Source organism: Drosophila arizonae, chromosome X (assembly GCF_054131065.1).
Source record: "Drosophila arizonae isolate 15081-1271.41 chromosome X, UAZ_ARI_1.0, whole genome shotgun sequence".
NCBI lineage: Eukaryota > Metazoa > Arthropoda > Insecta > Diptera > Drosophilidae > Drosophila > Drosophila arizonae.
The window spans coordinates 19396754-19418301 of record NC_142927.1 but is presented as its reverse complement, the minus strand read 5'-3'; the positions used below and the strand labels follow the sequence as shown (position 1 = coordinate 19418301).

The 21548-nt window shown below is 40.9% G+C and overlaps 1 protein-coding gene across 13 annotated transcripts in view; it reads right to left on the bottom strand.

Moving 5' to 3' along the window:
• The window catches only part of LOC108619667 (uncharacterized protein CG43867), a 155157-nt gene that overhangs the window by 87662 nt on the left and 45947 nt on the right, over nucleotides 1–21548 (bottom strand). For 3 of the 13 annotated variants that reach the window (XM_089474912.1, XM_089474918.1, XM_089474919.1), the window contains exon 2: nucleotides 20361–21369. The exons of 8 other annotated variants lie outside the window; for them this stretch is intronic. In XM_089474912.1, coding sequence (XP_089331038.1) covers nucleotides 20361–21182 — 822 coding nt within the window. In that variant the 5' untranslated portion in view covers nucleotides 21183–21369. Of the gene's footprint in view, nucleotides 1–20360; nucleotides 21388–21548 lie in introns of all 13 variants that reach the window. 2 more of the 13 variants (XM_089474913.1, XM_089474914.1) reach the window with 2 other exon arrangements.

Below are 21548 nucleotides of genomic sequence, written 5' to 3'. Positions count from 1 at the left end.
ATATCATTTCGTTTCATTTCGTAACATAAGCAAAGCATCGATACTTATCGATATCTCGGTTATACATAAATTATAGTCATATGAGACATGAATTATGAGCTAAATAAATGCCCGGGACCACAATCAACACACAAACACACACGCCTACACACACACACACACACACCTACTCGCCGCAGTGCACTGCCAATGTGAACTATTTTATTACCAAAGTCATGCTAATAAAGTTTCTGGCCATAGTAGAGCCACCCAAAACGTGGCTGACTGGCCGATGGCCGGGGGGGAGGGGGGTCGTTGGCACATGCTTTATATGCATAGCCGAGAAAGCACCAGACGCCATTTGCCTGGCCACTAAGGGGGGTGGCAGGAGGCGGTCTATTGTTGAGCGTCCGAGCCGGGGCTAATTAATGTTATCGCATTTCATGCATCACTGCTAATTGTTATCGATAAATAATGCAATGTCAGGCGGCAAAAATGTGTGTGTGTGTTGGCTAGGCTATATATATATATATACTATATATATATAAATATATATATACATATATGTGTGCTGAGGCCTTGCTTATTATAATGCCTACCCCCCTTGTTGTTTGTCCTTCTATGACCCATACGATTTATCAGCATAAAGCGTTAACGGAATGTCAAGTGACAGGCATTAATAACGGGACTTTCCTGCCGCTGCGCAGAGCTATTGTATGCTTGCGTGTAAATGGAAATCTATAAAGGCAATCAGTGGCTTAATAAGGGTCACATGCAACGGTAAGCGCCCAAACGGAAACGGAAACGGAAATTGAAACGTTTAACCGATATTAGTTATTTCACTGTTTTGTTTTGATTTTTCTTTTGCAACTGCAGTTCACTGAACACTTTCTGGCGAATGGGTGGGCGTGGCAGGCCAAATGGCTCTTAAATTCCGGGAAGCACTCGAGACACGGCTTTTAGCCCACTTTTAAAAGCTGTCAGCTTGATCGATTGATTAACAGTTTGAAGCGGGTAAGTTCTGCGGAAGGCAGCTGAATGATATCAATTATTCAAATTTGTCATGCCGAATGACGAAAGTTTCCGCGAATTCTATTGCTGCTAAAGTACAATATTTAATGGGGCATACAATTGTTTTAATTTTTGAGAAATTATTGAACGGGTAAAGCCTTATTCTGCCCAATGCCAAGTGTGATTGTGTTGACTCTTTGATATTGATATGGGTAAGGGATTTCCATTGATCGAATATTATACAAGATAGGCTTTTATGTGCATATATATTTATAAATGTGGATATATATAGATGGGTATAAGACTCTATAAATGTCAAACTTTTGAAGTTTAAATAGATCCGTACATCGAAATTAGTAAAGGCTAAAGCTAAAGGCTAAAGGATTACTTAATGTTTATATATAATAAAAATGCAATTTAATTTCTTTGGTCATTGAAATGTGAAAACTTTTATTATACTATTTGAAAATAAAGATTTTCTAGAGTCCAATAAGTTTAGTTGTATCTTTATTAAATATTTATTATTATAATTTACTCAGCTTTACTATTAGATTTAATCAAAACGAAGCAACATGCTTCTGTTCAATAAAAAATTAATTGCTAATTAATTTCTGCATAAACAGCAATACAACAATGGAAATATTACATAAAACTCTAGCCCATGGCGAAGCCCAAGCCACAAGATCTCGGCCAAACATTTGCAGTGTTAATTTATTAATTAGCCCCTTTTTTAAAGCCATGTTTAAGCTGGGCTTTCTGTGGCATAGCCAAAGGCCAGTTGGCTCGCAGTAATTAAAAACTGAAAAATAATATGCACAACTTTTTTAAGCCAACGACTGGCCAAAGTTTGCCAAAAAAAAAAGCTAACAAACAACATCAACTGAAATGTTCAAAATAATTAGCAAGGCTGGCTAAAAGTCTGTTGCCGTGATTCTCTGCTCTCGCAAGAGCGAAAAAAATTTTTAATTAAAAAAAAAGACAACATCAAACCGAAAGGCATAACAAAGATTTATGCCTTGTCCGAGAAGGTGGAAGCAGAAATTTAATGCGCCCCAAAAAGTAGGCAACGTAAATTTAAAAAGCAGAGAGCAAATGAGATGAGGCGGCATGGCAACAAGAGCGTCGCGTTGGCCACGAGGAAAGTATTTAAGCAAAAAGTATAACCCTACAACAACAACGACAAAGCACTCTTTTTTAGCCAAAAGTTTTTAATGTTGTTGCAGTTGTTGTTGTTGTTGTTGTTATTGCGGCTGCATGATACGGAAATTTTTGCGGCTCGCACAACTTTTTGTGGGCAGCAAACAGACATACAGAGAAAGAGAGAGAGAGAGAGAAAGCCACACACATGCACACATACACACACAGCCCACATTTGCACAGTTGTTTTTGCGTTGGCTCGAAACTTCAGTATTTAGCCATAAGTGGTAATAATTACGAATCTGACTGCATTTACCAACTACTCGCAGTGGCAACTTGCTTACAGTTACGTTTCAGTATGAAACCACACACAGCAAGAGAGAGAGAGAGAGAGAAAGAGAGAGAAATATATATATATACACCACAGCCGCCACTCAGGTACACGCAAGTTAATTAAGTTTAATTGGTTAAAAATTATATGAAATTATGCAAATGCTATATGGGAACAGCGGATACATTGAACAGGATAAGCAGGCGAGGAAGTATTATTATGCAGAAGAGAAAAGGAGCAAACGTAAACAAGACAGAGTAGAACGAAATAAGGAGAATGGAAAAAGTAGGTGCAAAGATAAAGATGAGAAGAAAAAGTTCAATAAAAATATGAAGAATGAAAGAAAATTAAGATATATGAAATAAACAGCTAGGGAAAGGAGAGATGTACAGAGAGAGAAAAAAATTATAGATAAAGGATATGCAGACAGAGATAAGATAAGGTAGAAAATGAAAAGAATTTCAGAATCCGAGTTAGATAGATAGAGTAGGGAAAAATAAAGACAGGGAGAGAGGAAGAGAGAAATGATCAAGGGAAACGCAAAAATAGAGGAGGGGGAAGAAAAGGTAAGAACAATGAAAAAGAGACTCAGAAACAGAGGGAGAAAGAGAGAGAGAGAGAGAGAAAAGAACGAAAGATCGTAAGAGAGAAAGAGAGAAAGAGCGAGAGATAGCGAAAGAGAAACAGAGAGAATGAGAGAGAGAGAGAGAGATGGACAGACAGAAAGAGAGACAGATAGAAAGAGAGACAGAGAGAAAGAGAGAGAGAGAGAGTACATGAAACTCTGAGACTCGGCCAAATAGTGAGAGAGTATGGAAGATGGAGAGAAAAGGATACAAATAATAGAGCGCGAGACAGAAAAAACGATACAAATCAAAGATAGAGAGAGGAGAGAAGATTGAAACAAGCGCTAAAAAAATAAACGCAGCAGAAGAATAGCATGAGTACAAGAGAGAAAGAGAGGGGTGCCCGATCGGTATGATGGTAAATACAATATCATCAGGAATTAATAATTGTAATAATTCATCTGAAGAGCATTGGCCTAGTCGACGCTCGAGACCCGCCACACATTTTGATTTACCTGAAAGTTCGCGCATTCTTTTGGCCGCACTGCAGGAAATTCTTTCGCATTGTGATTTCGGCATGGCATGGCCCAGGGCTGCTCTTTGCTCCGTGGCTGCAGCCTAATGGAAAATTCCATTAGGCCAATGGCGTAAGCCAAGTTTTCATTAAGCAGCCAACTAATTTGGCTGGCGTCTTGCATTTTAGAAAATGTCGCTTAGGGAGCTGCGATGCCTCCATTGTACCCCACCGCAGCTACCCCCCCCCCCCCCTCCCTTGAATTGCCCTTTTGCCCTTGCCAAAGCGCCCAGTCAGCGTGTCGCTGCAATAGGTTTTACAGGCCGCACAAAAGCCAAAACACTCCCCAGTGCACTATTGTAGCAGAGTCGAAGGCGTGGCATGGGCTCTGGCATACTTTAATTTGACGTAGACAGGCAATTGCCCTGCTGCCTAGCGCACCAGCTACAGCTCCCTCTCAGTGTGCCTGTGTGTGTGTGTGTGTGTGTGTGTGTGTGTGTGTGTGTGTGTGTGTGTGTGTGTGTGTGTGTGGGGAGGGGCTTTATTGAAATATTATGCAACAAAGTTGATGAATTTTTAGCCTGACAAACTTTGGCGCTGCATGGGGACTGCGCATTAAGCAAAACTTGCCTCACACACACACACACACAGAGAGAGAAAGACACAGAGAGAGAGAGAAGACAAGAGCCAAGTGGCATACCCCCTCAGCTGCCATTGTATCAGGTGTTTACCAAACCGACGAGCACAACCGAAAGCAAAAAATATTATAATAGCAATTGAGAATTGCTGATGAGCTTTGCTGCCTGCCTGACTGCCTAGCTGCCTGGCTGCCTGGCTGCCTACCTGTCTGCCAACGACGATGACAAGCAGGCCCGCGCCAAGACACCGTCCGTTGCTCTTCGGCCGCGCAGCCACATCCCCTGTAAGCCTCTATAAATTGCCAAGTCGCTGGCACAACAACAATGGCCGGGCAGAGCGGACGGGCTCCCCGCTGGCAGCTTGCAGCCGGCTGAGGCTGGGCCCATGTCGCTCTAGTCTTTGCACAGACTTGTTGTCGAGGGAGCATTTTAATTATTCAACATTGTTGACAAAGTTTCAGCTGTGACGGAGCCAGCTAGACAGAGACACCAACTGACTGACTGACTGAGTGAGAGAGAGAGAGAGATAATGAACGCGCTCTTTATATGGCAATATGATTTGCTGCCTGAGCAGTCAAAAGTTGAGGCACACAAAAATTGGTTCAGAGCCAGCGCCAGCGCCAAATCTGCGGCTGTTGACACTGCAAAAAGCCAGCGGGCTTCACAACAACGTGAGAATACGGCGGATGTGGCCATAGCCCAGCAGCTGGCGCCCATTCGATGGGCTGCTTACTTAGTTAGTTGCTCACATACATACATATACTATATACAACATATATATGTACATATAAATGTGTTTATATTTATATTTATATCCACATGCTTCAAGCGAATTTCCATAATTTAACTAAACTCCTTCACACAGTTACTAAAGGTTGCTGCTAAACTCTTCATTTGCATTGGGTCGGAAATTTCATTTCAGTAAATTGTTTTCAAACTGTTTTCTGTGCCACTTTAATATCAGTTATTGCTTATAACAGTTTACTGTATTCTATGGAACAACTATTCGACTATTTTTGGCAGGAGAAATATGCGAGAATGCTAAAATCGGGCGTCGTCCACTGCATAATACTCGCTCACAGCCAAAAGCCAATTAAGTCGTTTTTGGTAATAGTCAAGAGTGGAGGGAGGAGACAGGAGAGAGGAGAGAGGAGAGCTGTAGCTCCAAAATTTCGGACGATACAGTTTATTAAGAGTTGCCACGCCCTTCATGAATGCAGATATTTAAAATACTTTTATTTATGAAGTTATTAGTACTGACTACCATCTACTACTTCTACTGCTGTCTACTACTACTATTTACTACCATCTACTACTTCTACTGATGTCTACTACTACAATTTACTACCATCTACTACTTGTACTGCTGTCTACTACTACTATTTACTACCATCTACTACTTGTACTGCTGTCTACTCTTACTATTTACTACTGTACTGCTGTCTACTACTACTATTTACTACCATCTACTACTTCTAGTACTGTATACTACTACTATTTAATACTATCTACTACCTCTTCTGCTTTTTAGTACCATCTACTACTATTTACTGTTATATACTACTATTTCTTACATTTTCAACATCCATTTAATATCATCAACTGCATCTACTCCTATCAACTACTACCATCTACTACTATTAGTACTACGAGAATAGTACTTTTTAATACCTCTACTACTAATAGGGAAAATTCTAATTCTAATTTTAAGCTTCAAGCCGATAGACGAACACACGAAATGACATTGCCAAAAACCAATATGCCATCTCCTAAACGACTATAGAACCCATCAAGTCTATCAAGTGTCTACAACAAAGACTGCAAAGCATATCACTAGACTGACTATCAGATAGGGCTTAGAATACAAGACCGAGTTAAGGCATGCTTTTTAGAAGTCCTACATATATTAGAAGTCCTACAATATATCCTTTATATATCCAAATATAGCCTTTCAATCTATCTGAACCTATCTATCTATCAATGTGAATTATATTTTTCACCTTACTTGTGCTTTTAAATGCAAAGCGCATCTGTAAAGCTTAAATAACTTTGAACAGTTTAACGATTTAGGCAACAGCTGTGCTGCCTGATTACAAAATGGTAAAATTTCGTTAACACTTTTTTTTTTTGGGTAGATGGAATTTGAGGTTTTCGTTGGTTATTTTGTGGAATTTCTCTCACTTTTAACCGGTTCAATATTTCATTTATCGAACTGACGCACATCGGCCTGGACCAGAGCCAGAGCCAGAGCCAGGGCCGGGGCTGGGCAGGTCCTTTGCCAGACGCTCCTGTAATTTAATTCTCTTGCAGTGACCCAAAAGCCGCAGCCGCAACTACAGCAACGGCAGCAACTGCAGCTGCAACAATATTGAAAATGACGAGAACGTCCAGCTAAGTGAAGCGGATGGTCAGCCAAAGAGCCGATGGAGTGGCGGTGGGGCGGGGATGGACTGAGCTGGGGGGAGGGGGTCTGGCTGGGGCAAAGGACGGATGCTGTTCGTTCATATGGCTGCAATTTTTTTCGGACGGCGCGCTTCAATAATTCTGTTTGCTCGTACACAAACACCCACGCACACACACACACCCATATATATATAGGAGCTGTGTGGCAAGCATATTTCGAGTGGCTTTTGTGGCATTGACATCGACTGTGCGCCAAAGACAAAAATGCCAGCCAAAACTGCAACACAAGTCGGCAACAACAACAGCAACAGCAACAACAACAACAACAACAACAACAATGTTGTTTGTATGTGTGTGTTCTGCCTGAAAAATTACAATGCAATTGTTTGCCATTGGCGCAAGGCGAGTGCAGACATTGACCAAAAGTCGACCAGTGCCGGAACCGGAACTGGAACCACATCACAAACACATACACATACAAGCACACAGGCCAGCCAGTTTGCCCAGCTCAGTTTGGCACTTGACACAGAGAGCTGGGCCATCGGGCCGCAGCTTATGTCGACATTTCGCGGTCATTATCGATTTAAAGCAATGCACTTTCATTGCCAACTAATTGAAACCGAATCTCAGACAAAGGCGCCCAAATGAATTGCCATTGCATTGTGCATATGCGAGTGCATTGTGTAATGCTGGCTCAAAGAGCATAACAAATGGCAAGAGCAACGGACGTGAGAGCTCGCACAAAGAGAATCAAGATGAAACAAAATTTGGAAATACATTAAAAGATTTCCATATTCAAGGAGGGGATGGAGGAGCAAAAAAGAAATTTTTAATATGATTTGCGTGTGCTCAAGTCAGTTGCCATGAGAGAGAAAGAGAGAGAGTGAGAGAGAGAGAGAGAGAGAAACTGTAGAAGGCGGGAGGAGACACAGCAGGAGCAGAAATCCTGAGCAGGAAAACTCTTATGCAAAACCCTTAACTTACAACAGCTGCTATGGCATACACTACCTTACACTAGTCATAGTAATATATACTAGTTTTAGCACAATATATTAGTAGCATAATAGTACGTAGCTCGTGCTCAGCTGTGCGTGTTTCGTGCCTCACGAAACTTCAACCTGCTCGACTATGTGCAAAGTTACTTAAAAATACATATATGCAAAAAGCAAAAACAACACACACAAAAAAAAAAGGAGAGAGAGAGAGAAAAAAATATTCACGCACTCATGTACATATTTAAGCACCTGAGCCGCAGCACTTACACATATCCGCACAGCCCCACTGACGCCCCCCTCCACCACCACCATCCCCACCCTAAAAGCCACCCCATCATCATTTGGATGCCGTCTCGGTCGCGGCCTCAAACAATGAGGGTTTTGTATGCGACAGCGCATTGGCCTTTTTGCTGCTGCTGTCTGTGGCACACACGCACACACACACACACACACACGCACTCACATATGGCCATTGTTTCGTATTGAACCCCAAACTCTGGCGCGGAGCCTGCTGCCTGTTGTCTTGGCTGCCCGGCGTTTTCATTTGCGCTTCAAATCTAAGAATAATAGCTGCCTTGATTACATTCACGCCGCTTTATGACAAACGAAAACAACAAGTACAACAACAACAGCAGCAACAGTGAAAATCACATTGGCAACAACGAGAGACGGCACAGTGGGCAAATTGACCAAAACGAAAACAAAAAACCAAAAGAAGATGGTGATGGTGAGAATGTTAGCATAGGAGAGCTTAAGCAAATGCGCTGAGATCTTTAAGAAAAGTTGAGTCAGCATTCGATAATAAATTCTTGAAGTTTATTTATTTATTATTTAAAAAATTATATACATGTATATTTTATATAGAATATTTTTTGCTAAAAATATAAATAATAAATTTAAAGGCAAACAAAGAAATGCTTTCAAAATATTATAACATTTTTTTTTATGGAAATGAAAAAACTGAAATTTTTTAACAGAATTTTTATGGGAAGCTGAAATTTTGACTACTTCTAAGCAAAATAAAAGCATAGAATTATATTTTACATTGAATATTTTTAACTTTTGTAGCGAATTAAAATTACTACTAAATTATCAAACAAAATAAAAATCAAATAAAACAACAAGATTTTAGAGGCAACCGAAACAAGTTTTTCGAAACTTGATGGAAATGGAAAACCTGAAATTGAGCTCATATAGTATAAGACACAATTCGTTAAAAATTTTGACTAAAAGAGTATTCTATTTCTTGTAAGCTTCTTTTCAAAACAAACATGAGTTCGCTGAATCAGAATTGAATTTTATTGTACTTTAAGAACAATAAAGCCAAGTTGAACAGAAAAAACTGTTGGACTATTACTCCAATGATACCCTAAAAAATATTAAGTATTAATTTGAGGAATAGCTCGAATGATATATTAATAAAATAATAATATTCTCGAAGATGCCCTATGAACAATATATATATATATACATAATATATATATCATCTTACAATGGATTGAACATTTTAGGGAATGATTAAATATACATAAATATACACCAAATATACAATATATAATATAAATCTACATTTAAATAATATTCAGACTTTGAAGAACTTCACTGTGCGATCCACTGTTGCCGAAATGAAAAGAAATGAAATTAAGTGGCATGTTACTCTGTGCAAGTGCGTGTGTGTGTGTGTGATTTGTGCATGTGTAGGTGGCCGAAATGTGGCATACATGCCTCACCAGCTTCCCCCCATACACACTCAACTTAAGCCCCAGTGTTAAGGCTTGTTCGAGTGTTAATTGTGTGTGAACAACAATAACAACAGCTGACAGACGGACAGACAGACAAGACAAACAAGACAGGCAAGACAGACGGACAGACAGACAGACAGTTGGGCGGGCAATTTAACAGCCACCAACAGTTGAGCCGGGCGCAGTTGTGATTTGTGCTGCTCAAGAAGACACCACCACATCACACCCCCCGCACACCACCCACCCTCTGGCAACCAGAGCTGTCCATTCGATCCACACGTTAATTGTAGCTCGAGTGCAGTCAAAGAGAGCGCCACACACGTTCACAATCGGAATTCAATTATGCAACAAAGGGTTAAAGAAGTTGTGGCAGCAGCAGCAGCCACCGATTGTTGCATGGACATTTTCATAATTTCTTGTGGCTGTGGCCGCTGCTCGCGCAGCTGCTCCCAATGCCAAATCAATTTGCGCTTTACATAAAAATCAACAAAAGACTAAGTTGATAAAGGCAAGCACAGAGCCACACAGCCAGGCAGGCCAGGCAGGCAGGTAGGCAGGTGAGGGGCGTGGCAGGCTCTTCTCGAAAATCACGGCACATAACCCATTAACCCCCACGTTGCCCAACTACATACAAATGCAAGGGGCGAGCGGCAAGAGGGGCGGGGCTGATATGGAAATGGAAATGGAGCAGGCAACAAAAGGCGATTTTCATACAATTTTCGTTCTCGTTGTTGTCGTTGACGTCGCCGCATTTACATAATGAATTCATATGTTTAATAAAATCTACACGTGAACACGAGCACGAGCACACGCGAACGAGCACACACACACACACACACACACACTGACAAAAGGGCAACCTGAATGTGTACGGTGGTATATAGCAACTGGCAACTGGCAACTGGCAACTGGCAACTGGTATCTGGATTCAGTAAATCTGCGAATCTGAAGCGCAAACAGAAACTGAATGCAGCCGCGCACAAAAGTATGCAAAAGAAAGCCAACCAAAAAGCAAGTGCTAAGCGTGGCGGGAGGAGCGAAAGAGAGGGGAAGAGTGAAGGGTATGCTAAGAGCGTGAGGGTCTGTGCTGATGGCAGCTTGTTGTTTCTGCCTTTACTTATTTTTTTTCGTTTTTCTTTTTTTTTTTGCGTAGTCTCTCAGCATTTCAATAGTTTGCCTGATGACAAAGACGATGATGATGAGTGTAGCTACACACACACACACAAAGTGCCCTTTATGATGTGTGTGTATGTATGTTTTGCTAAAGATTTTGTTGTAGTCCCAAATTAAAATCATATAAAATTTACATATTTGCTACGTGAAGATTTACTTCCGCGCTATCGATAAGTGCACAGCACAAGCAGCCACATGTATCAATAAATTGTTAAGCAGATATACTTTTAAGATATCGATAACGGCAGGGCACTAGGGACCACGTATATCGATAAATAAATAGTAAGATTTATGGAAAATATCGATAAGTGCACAACGCAAACAGCAGATTGTATCGATAATAACAAGTTTAAGTTATCGATTAACGTACAACACAAGCAGCCACGTGTATTGATACCTTGTGAAGAAGATTTACTTCAGAATTATCGCTACAGGCATAGCATAGGCTACCACATGTATCGACAACTTCTAAAAAAGATTTGCTAATTAGTTATCGAAAAGCGCACAGCCCAAACAGCAGCGTACATCCATAAATTGATTCTAAAGATTTACTTTTGAATCCATGAAAGACGCACAGCACAAGCAGCCATGTGTATCGATAATTTGTTAAGAAGATCTACATTTCAGTTAACGATAAGTACACATCACAAGCAGCTACATTTATCGATAGGTAAATCTTTAATTTGGTTATTGCTTATTGAATTCATTAGCTACGATGGGCAAAAACGTAATAACAGCAATCAGTTTGAGCCCAATTATCGATATATTGTGTGCTGTAAAATGAAGAATTGTCGTTAAATTGAAACAGAAAAAGTTTGCAACAAAGTTGAAGTGAGAGAAGCTCGAAAACTACATACTAAGTGTACCAGCAATGGGAATTGAAGGAGACCAGACGAAAGAGAGCGAAGACGAGAAAGAAAATAAGAAGCAGCATGAGGAATGATAGGAATAGAGCAGCTGTACATAAAAAGGTAGGGATATGTGCCATGTGAGGAAACTCATTTCGCCAGGGCAAGCAGCAGGAAGCGAGCGAGCCGTTGGCACATTTTCGTGACCTTATCGAGCCGCTGAGCTAGTTGAAGAAACTTGGTCAAGTTGTTGCCAGGCAAGACACACACACATACACAATGGCATCCAATTGCCAATTGTGATAAATTGTACTTTTAAGCAATTTAAACCCAACAAGCAAAAACAAAAAAGCAACCAAAACAAAAAAGTTGAGGCAAAGCAAACCGATACGAAGCAGCCCCTCATCAAAGTCCTCGTCAAACCAAAAAAAAAAAGGAAGAAGAAAACAAGCCAAAAAGGTTGACTCTCTGGCTGGACATCAGATATTGTATATTGCATACCCTGTATTGAAAGCCGAGCAGCCAAGCAGTTCGATCATTAGTTAAGCTAAGCTTTTGTAACACCCTGTAGCTTAGCTCAGCCGAGCTGTTTGTAGCTGTCAAAATACTATCGATCCTCAATTAAGCTTGGTTTGACGCATACTGTATACCCTGTAATTTCATATTTCTTTAAATAGACTTCCACATCCTTTGCAGGGCATCTTTGGGTCGCGCATGCCTCACTTGAGTTTTAAGTATGTAAAAATACTTTACTAATAATGCCTCAATTGTGCGCCATTTTGAGGCCTCAGCTCGTCTCTAGCTTTATGGCAGCGGATACGCTTCAGTCAGTAGGCGGCTGATTTCGGGTCTACGCACCAGACTACAGACTGATGTGTGTGCGTGTGTGTGTAGTACACATGTGTATGGGGCATTACCCTAGTTAAGCGTTCGCAACACTCGTTGCAGAATTTTTTCGTTTCGTTTCTTTTTCTTTTTTCATGGGTCCTTTTCTATTTTGATGCTTGTTGTTTTTGGTATCTGGAGTATTAATCCTAATTGAAGGGAAATCCCTTGATGGACACGCACATGGCCAAAGGCGCTGCCCAGCGTAAGAGAGGGGCCGGTGCAGGGCGGGGCGAGCCGGTTAAGCGGTAACCCTTTTCTATTCTTTTCCTCTCGTTGTTGTTGTTGTTGTTGTTGTTGGGGCTGTCCTACTCTGGGACAGCTCTGTTGGCCGAGTTCGTTAGTTTTGCCATTTTATGACGCTTTGTATGTGTGTGTGTGTGTTTTGGCTGTTTTTGTCTTCTATTTTTACTGTTTTGCTCTCATTTCTTTTGCTGTTTTTTTTTTTACTCCTCTTGTTTTTTATACCCTGAACCCATTGAAAATGGGAAATCAGGGTATAATGGTTTTGTTGAAATGTATGTAACAGGCAGAAGGAGGCGTGGCAGACCCCACAAAGTATATATATTCTTGATCAGGGTGACGAGCTGAGTTGATTTGGCCCTGTCCGTCTGTCTGTCTGTCCGTCTGTCCGTCTGTCCGTCTGTCCGTCTGTCCGTCTGTCCGTATGTTTGAACGCGTCGATTTCCGAAGATATAAGAGCTAGAGACTTCAAATTTTTTGTAAAATGTTCGTAATTACAGCGCGGATATCGAGTTTATCATTAAAATTCGATAACTCATCCCGATCTTTTTTTATCGATGAAAAACCTTATCGAAAACCAGTTATAAAATTATATCTTCTACACCTTTATTGCTAGAGTCTCCAAATTTTGAATGTATGCTTATATGCAATTTATACAATTTCGGTTTTTATTAAAATTTACCCCCCACCTCTAAATTCACCCCCTCACCCTCACTTTTGTAAAACGCGTATTTCAAATACTAGAGACTTGTGCTTTGGCAATTACATGCATATTCATGTTATAATCATAATCTGAAAGTTTTATGAAGATCGTACGTCCACAAAAAAAGTTATTAAACAATTAAGTTCTCATAGTAAGCGCACACTGCAGCCCATGCGTGTTTATGCGTGGGTGCTTGTATGTGTATGTGTTTTTGTATGTGTGTGTGTTTCTTGTGTAAGCTGAAAGACGCGAAAAATTATTGAAATAGCTAGCATTCCAAGGGTTCAGGGGATCTCGTAGTCGAGCAGTCTCGACTAGAGCTTTCTTACTTGTTTGTTTTTAGCTTATTCTGAAAAGTAGCGCTTAAGGAAATCTGCTCTGAAGGGTTGCCCACATGTGTGCGTCAGCCGGGATTGCCAGCATGTGGCACAAGATAAATGCGTGACGTCTCAAAATTAGCTGCGTCTATCAGTGCCACTCCTCGCACACACACACACACACACACACACACACACACGCAGTCTCATTCTCTGGTTTAGCTTATGGCTTTGCTCATAGATTTGCACGATATGCGAAATGAGCTCGATTCCCAATTCTTATCAGACTTTAAAGCTTACCCAACACAAACCGAGAACAAGCTAAATATTGTGAGAGGGAGAGAGAGGGGGAGTGCAAGAGAGATAGAGCATGATGGGGAGCGGCTACACAACGCTAATAATTACATGGCATTTCCTTTGGCTGACAATAGCTCATTGCTATACACACTCTAAAATGGCGGCCAAGTAAAAGCAAAAATAAAAGCTGAACTAAGCACCAGCATAGAGAAACATTAATAGGGGCATGCTTGAATTGGCAAATACCCTGTATTTTCCAAATATATGTCGTAGGTCGTTTTAACTAATCAAATTACTAAAACAGGCCTATTAGACTGATGAGAGTTCTTCCAAACCTTAAAACAGACAAATTTGTCATATGTATATACATGTGTATATATTTATATATCAATATATACAGCTATATACCTATGTGCCTATATATCAATATACAGTAGAATACCGATAAATCGAAATAGCGAGGGGATTGAATTTTTGTTAGATTTATCGTGATTTAGCGATGTAAAAATTATCGGAACTCGACCGTATGTATCTCTACAGATATATAATCTCTCCACTTATCACACATACATACCACTAGTCTCTCATACCCCCTTTGCACACAGTTTCATGTTGCCAGGGTATCAGGAAAAGAGCGCAAATAGACATTTAATGATTCCCCATTGTCATTACATAAAGGTGGCTTATAAAAACATTATTTCACAATGCAGGTGTTGTGGATGGGTGTGTGTGTGTGTGTGTGTGTATATATGGTTCTGCTTGTGTATTTGTTTGCTTAAGATGCGTATTGTGTAGCAGCTTTTTTTTCGGGGCCATGCGGGTTGGCTGCTCATTTGTTGTGTGGCACAGCTCCCAGAACGAAGGCATTTCATGGCGACTAACGAGCGACCAGGGCATAGCTAACCCGAATACACCGCCCACACCACCCACACAATACACCACCCACTACACACCCACACCAAGCAGCGTCTGGCAGTCGTGTAAAAACAGAGCTCAAGCCCTCGTATTTTGCCCGCTGCTGTTGGACCCACACGTAATTATGTTAAGGTGTGCATAATTTTTACAACTTCTCGCCCTGCCCAGGCTCATATATATGAAATAATTGTGAGCTGCTGCTGCTGGTCTTCTGGCTGGCCATAAAAGCAAACCTCATTGATACGGCCAATACAGTCATGCGAAATGGCGACACTTTCGCCTGCAGATGGATTGAGCTGAGCTGATGTTGGAGAAAATAGAACTCTGTTTAGTTGCAGCTGAATATTTGAAACACAATCTAATTGTGATCAAATTAGGCTCAAGCTGTTACTCCAATCGACCGGCCGCTGACCTTTTGAAAAGACATAGGGCAGCTCACAAATACAATTAAGTATGGGGCGAACTTTCTTCTTTTGCTTTGGCCCACACATAAAACTTCAAATATAATAGAAAAGTTGCCATTTGCAGATATGGAATATAAGCTCTCGCATCTAAATGTCAACTAAACAAAATACGTATTACACAAACTTCTTTCTTCAGATAAAAAACAAGGACTGTCAATACTTAATCTTAATCTATTAGTCGGAAATATAATAAACAAATAATCAGCAGCAATTATTACAAACAGTGAAATGCCCTTTCAGCTTAATATACTTGACAGAAATCTTAAAGACCCAAAAGAGAACACACAAAAGTTCATAAAAATAGCATCAACCCCCCATTCGACCATCCACTCCATCCCATCACCATCCCATCCTCTTAGTATGTGAATAATTGCCGTAGCCTCAATTAAAATCTTCGCCTAATTAGTAATAAACAAGTATTCGATTTACATATTCCTTGCTCATTCTCAATGCAATTTGGAAAGCAATTGCTAACCTCTGTAAATAAGTTTTAATAAATGTTCATGGGGAAATAAAGCACAAAATAAATAAACAAAAAATTAGAATCCTATACATTATTCAAGTATAACAATTAAAATTTGCCACAATTTGCCACAAAAAATATGTTAACATTTATTATAATTTATAACTCTAAAGCCAGGAGAAGGAGAGTACTACAGTTCATAGTCAGAATGTGCCTTAGTTTTACCTGATCACTACAAAGCCGAAGGTCTCAGCAGCTTTCCTTTTAAGTTAGTTTTCCTTTTATATCAACTCTAACCTCTAAATAAAGATATGGGTTCAAGTGCTATAACATTTAGCTTTTGTCAAGGCTAAATTTGCTTTAAGAGATTATCTGCTAATTATCTGCATCAATATTTAAGGAACTCTCATTAGCATCAGCTCATTCCTGAAGATACAAACTTAGCCTTATATGCTTTGCACAGTGTGGATCGCCTTGTGTTCTGTTCTGTAGTACCCATTATTGCTAACTCAAGAGAGTTCGTAATTTTTAAGGAAATCAGTTTTCCCATGACTATTACAGCCTTTTTGGTCTAGGTATTGAAAATTAAAATCATTCAATTGTCCAAGGAAATATACCTATAACAAAATAATAATGCTTTATATGTATACATAACACTCTTGTGCCAAAACAGTTGCAACTGCATTTCATATTCGCAGGACTAACGAATATATAGAAAAAAAAATTGATTATATAAAAATCTCTTCTTTCCACTAATCTCGTAGAAATTTTAATGAATTTCAGTTTTATATTCTATACGAGCTTATCATCCTCCTACTCTTCTCATTCGTATCTATCTCTCACTCCCTCTCATATATAAGCTCATTCATTCCCTTCATAGATCTAGAAAGTTCTATTTCTTGCACAAGCGCTGCTCCTCAGACAATTCACAGTCAAAGTCGAAGCAGCTCGGCTCCTGGTCAGTTGATTTCAATGGAAAGTTGACGTCGAGTTCAATGAAAGCTGAGCGCACAGGGCGCATGCTAAGCACCTCTCGATTGGAGCCCCATGGATATGCCTGTGTGCCGGCTGGGGCCAGTTGGATCGGTTTCTTTACGTTGCGGGCAGCACTTGAGAGAAACGCAGCCACAAAGTTTGTTGATGATGCCAAAAATGCTTCAAACTTGCGCCGCAACTTGATAACAACTTTTGGTTCGTTCTTGTTGTTTTCCAGCCCCAATTCGATTTAAGTTTCTCTCTCTCTCTCTCTCTCTCTCTCTCTTTGTCTCCCTCTCACACTCTTACGAATCTATTGCCGTTTTGCCTTTGACCCCGTCATTCGTTTATGGGCGCAAAGTTTTCGCGCCCAAGTCTATCTAATTTCCAGGCTGTGTTTATGACAAACGTCAAAGTGAATCGAGGCAAACTTTGATTGTCAGCGAGTGGCCCAGTTTATGGACAAGCTCTGTGCATGGTAGGGGCGCTTGTGCTGGTGCTGCTACCGGTGCTGGTGCCAGTGCCGGTGCTGGGTAGGCCAAACAATGAAATGTCTGCATATTTTGGCACATTATTCAAATTGCCATTATGCACGCGCCTGGCCAGAAAGTATGCCACAACAAAATTGCAATTGCAAAAGCGAACGGTGAATGGCAAATGGCGAATGGCAAATGGTAATAGCAACAGCCGCACCGCAGGTCCGCATAGTGTCACTCCTCGACCCGCGACCGCGGCTCAGAGCCCCTATTATGGGCCACCGCAAATGCAATGCAGAAGCAGCTAGAAATTGCTACCAATACCTACATCAGGCATCGACCCATTAAGGGTCGCGGGCACACACTGCTAACCTGTGGCAATGCGACACAGCACAATAGAAACACATAGCAACAACAACAACAAATAACAAAGGTGAGCTCAACTGAGCAATATCCTGGGAATGCATTTTGGTCATAAATAGAAGGAAGAAAGGATTAGGCTATTTCAATTGCAGCAAACTGAACGTTACTTAAAAGACCTAACGTATAAATTGATATTGATATATAAGTTATTGATATTTTTTATATATAAATATCACTCATAGATGATATACATGGTATACATACATATAAGACATTTAGATAGAGACCGATTCTGTTTGTTGTGTCAGTTTATAAATAGAACAAGTTTCTATACAGACTTATTCATATTCGACAGACCCATTTGAGAACCCCACATCTCTTAACAAAGTCGAACACAATATGCCAAATAAGGCGACTATTTTAGGGATAACTTTTTTTAAATATGGTCTCAATACATTTTCTTGAATCGAAAAATAAAAAAAATTAGTTTTTCTTTGATTAAAACAAGACGGACTCGTCCGTCGAACATGGGCAGCATTGTAGGGTTGCCAGATGCCAGTCGAGTATGGACAGCCCTGTACATTGAAAACGTTGCTGCCTTTATTCCTAGAAACAAGCTTAGAAGTTGACTTATATAAATCCATATAAATATATACATTTATTTTATATATATTTAATTATTTATTCATTTCGTATAAGAGTTTTAAATTATTGATAGACAGACAGAAAGAGAAATATTCAGATTACGATTAGGTTGAGTTTGTATGTTAAACACAATAACAACAAGAAACTGAGAAATACATGCATATATACACATAAATTTATTTAATATTATTTATTTATTTATTTATTTCGATGTGCGATGTGCTTTTGTAACTTAACGAATTCACTTTTCTTCAGCCTTGTGGCGTTTCTAAACTTCATTCAACTTGTTTAACTCGTATGCCCCTTATCTAACTTCTTACGACTTGTGGCCACCGTAAATAGTCCGATAGCAGCTCCAGCATACCCGCTTGCGCCGTACTCGAACTGGGCATAGTTGGGCTCACATGCCACAAAGTATGCAACGGTTTCGTTTAGTTTCGCATCGTTTCGCGCTGCCGCACGTGGAGTTCATTATCGCTAATAAAATGCAAGCGGCCAAAAAGCCGTAACAGCCAGAGAGAGAGGGAAAGAGGGAGAGAGCGAGAGGGAGGCAGTGGGGCATACACGTATACGTAATGCAAATATGCACGCACATAAACGCAAACCGTTACGTCCCGGACGACCGCCCTGAGCTGGCAGCACTGTTGCCAGCCGACCATTTATGCATTAGGCATTCTTTCAGAGCGCATAACAAATTTAAATTGTTTGCATACCACAGAAAAAAAATCTACATATATATATATACAAATATATATATATATATATTTAAAAAAAAGCAACGCCAGAAAATGGAACGAGCGCTGGGTAAATCTTGTCGCATATTATTTATGGGTCGGCTGTGCGCTTAAAAATGTTCAACACGTAAAAAGCGTTGCAAATTTTTTACTCTGCCGGACTAGGCTCAAAATTTATGACTGCAGACAGACAGCCAGCCAGACAGGTCATGGCAGCGAAAGCAACTAAATGCAGCAGTGAGTGAAATGCGAGAAACTAAATGCGAGAATGGGCGACAGAGAGAGCCATAAAGAGACGGAGAAGGAGACGCAGAAGAAGAAGCTGAACGCAATGGCAGCACTGAGCAGGAGCACACTTAAAGGGCAGTCATAGATGTTGCCATTGCAACACGATGCTTAGTTGTTATGGCATTGCCCTCAAATGCGGTAAGGGTATTAGTTCGACTATTATAAGCATAAAGAGAAGAAGAGGACGAAGAAGGGAGAGAGCAGAGAAGTTTACAAAGTCATAGAAATAAGGTTTCAGCTCCATTTACAGCAGAAGGTAAAAGCAAAGCAAAACTGTTTGCTAATAATCGAATCTCAGTCGATAACATTCCTAGTGTCAAATCTTTGGTAAAGTTCAGGTCAAGTTAACTGGCAGTTACTGAAGAGTAATGCTAATAACAATTTTCATAAAAACTGTTTGATAATCATCGAATCTCAGCAAGTCGATAATATTCTCATTGCTAAAGTTCAGGTCAAGTTATCTGACAGTTAACTGGCAGTTACCTTTAAAATTGTAAAATGAAGCTCAATTCAAATTGAAGAAGAAGAAAAAGTCATAGAAATAAGGTTTCCATTTACAACAGAAGCTAAAGCAAAGCAAAATTGTGATAATAATCGAATCTCAGCAAGTCGATAACATTTCTATGGTCAAATCTTTGTTAAAGTTTAGTTCAAGTTAGCTGTCAGCTAACTGAAAGTTATTGAACTGTAAAGCTAATTACAATTTTCATCACTTTGATAAGTGCAATTAAAGAAAAAGAGAAATGAAGTCCACAATGTCAAAGAAATAAGATTTCAGCTCCATTTAAGCAACGCAAAACTGTTCGATAGTAATCGGAGTCGATATAATTCCTAGTGTGAAGTCTTGGTTAAGCTTAAAGTCAGCTCGCCTGTTATTTATCTGCCAGTTGTCTTATAATATTATAAAACTTGATAAAGGTAGCAGAAATCTTATTTAAAAATATATATGTACAGTAGAGACTGGCTATACCAACTTCGCTTATAGCGTCCTTACGGTTATTGCGACGAAAATTCTGGTCCGCAGACAAACTATATGAGCAAACTTATATGGTTATAGCATTTTCCGCTTATAACGACGGTCTCTTGAGCGTCGTTATAATTGGATTCTACTGTAATTTTAATTCTCTGATATTAAAAAAATAAAATTTTCAGCATTTTGTATAAATGCAAGCTGAAGTTCAGTTAAAATTAAAATGTTTCAAACGAGTATCAAGTGACTTGAAGTGTGATTGAAGTTGCATGGGACGCCTCTTACCTTGCGCAGCATGTCATCCAGAGAGTCGACATCGAGTCCGGCGTAGTTGTTGTTGAACTGGCTGGAGCAGTTCGAGGAGGTGCTGGTGTAGCGCTTGCGCCGGCCCAGCGCGGGCGAATTGACCAGCGAACTGGGCCCACTGGAGCCCACATAGCCCAGCTGGGCGGCGGCCATTAGCGGATAGAGCGAATGATGGGGCGGCAGATGCGGCACATGGCCGACGGTCATGTGATGATGCGTGGATCCGCCAGCCGTTGAGCAGCAGACGGCCAGACAGCCCCCCGGTGGGGGTGAAGCACCCGAAAGTTGTTGTTGCTGTTGCTGTTGCTGTTGCTGCTGCTGCTGCTGCTGCTGTTGTTGCTGCTGATGTCGCACCGTGGCAAGTGGTGAGGGCGGCGCCGTATGGTGCAGCTGCAGCGAATGATGATGATGATGATGCGCATGCGAGTGCGTGCCGTGATGCAGATGATGATGCAGATACGCCTTGGCTGGCGAACTATTGCCCGAGGAGCTGTTCGAGGTGCCGGCCGTAGCCGTTTCCGTGAGAATTGCATTCGCACTCGCACTGTTGCCAGTCGGCGGCCCAGCGGCAGCAACAGTCGATGCCGCCAGCTCCGTGTGCAGCTGCTGTGTGCTGCTTGTTTCATCGCTGGACGCCGCCAGTTCGCCGTTCTGGTGGTGCATGTGTCGCGTATGGCCGTGATGGTGCTGCTGCTGCTGCTGCTGCTGCTGCTGGTGCTGCTGCTGGTGGTGCTGCTGCTGGTGGTGCTTCTCAGCGGCCGACGCATCCACCAGCATCAGCGTCGTGCCGGCAGCATCCATGTGTGGCTCCACGTTCGAGCAAGTTGTCTGTGTGGATCGAATGGCGGATATGTGCGTGCCTCTCTCTCACTCTCACACTCTCTCTCTGTCTCGCTCTTTCTTTGCCTGATCAGACTGTGCTTAGGGCTGCATTTTCATTATATTTTATTGCATTTATTTGGCGATTTTTTATAATATTATTAGCTGCCTAAAAAATATGTTGACTCTATACTTATATGCAGGCAGAGTGTTTGCATTTGTGCGTGGCAAGGCATTTGTTGCATACCTCAACGCCATCGAAGGCTCTCATTTCACACACACTCTCGTTCCCCCACCCCCTCTACCCTAACAAAGCAAACGCCTGTCTGGCGCAGCAAATTTATGTCG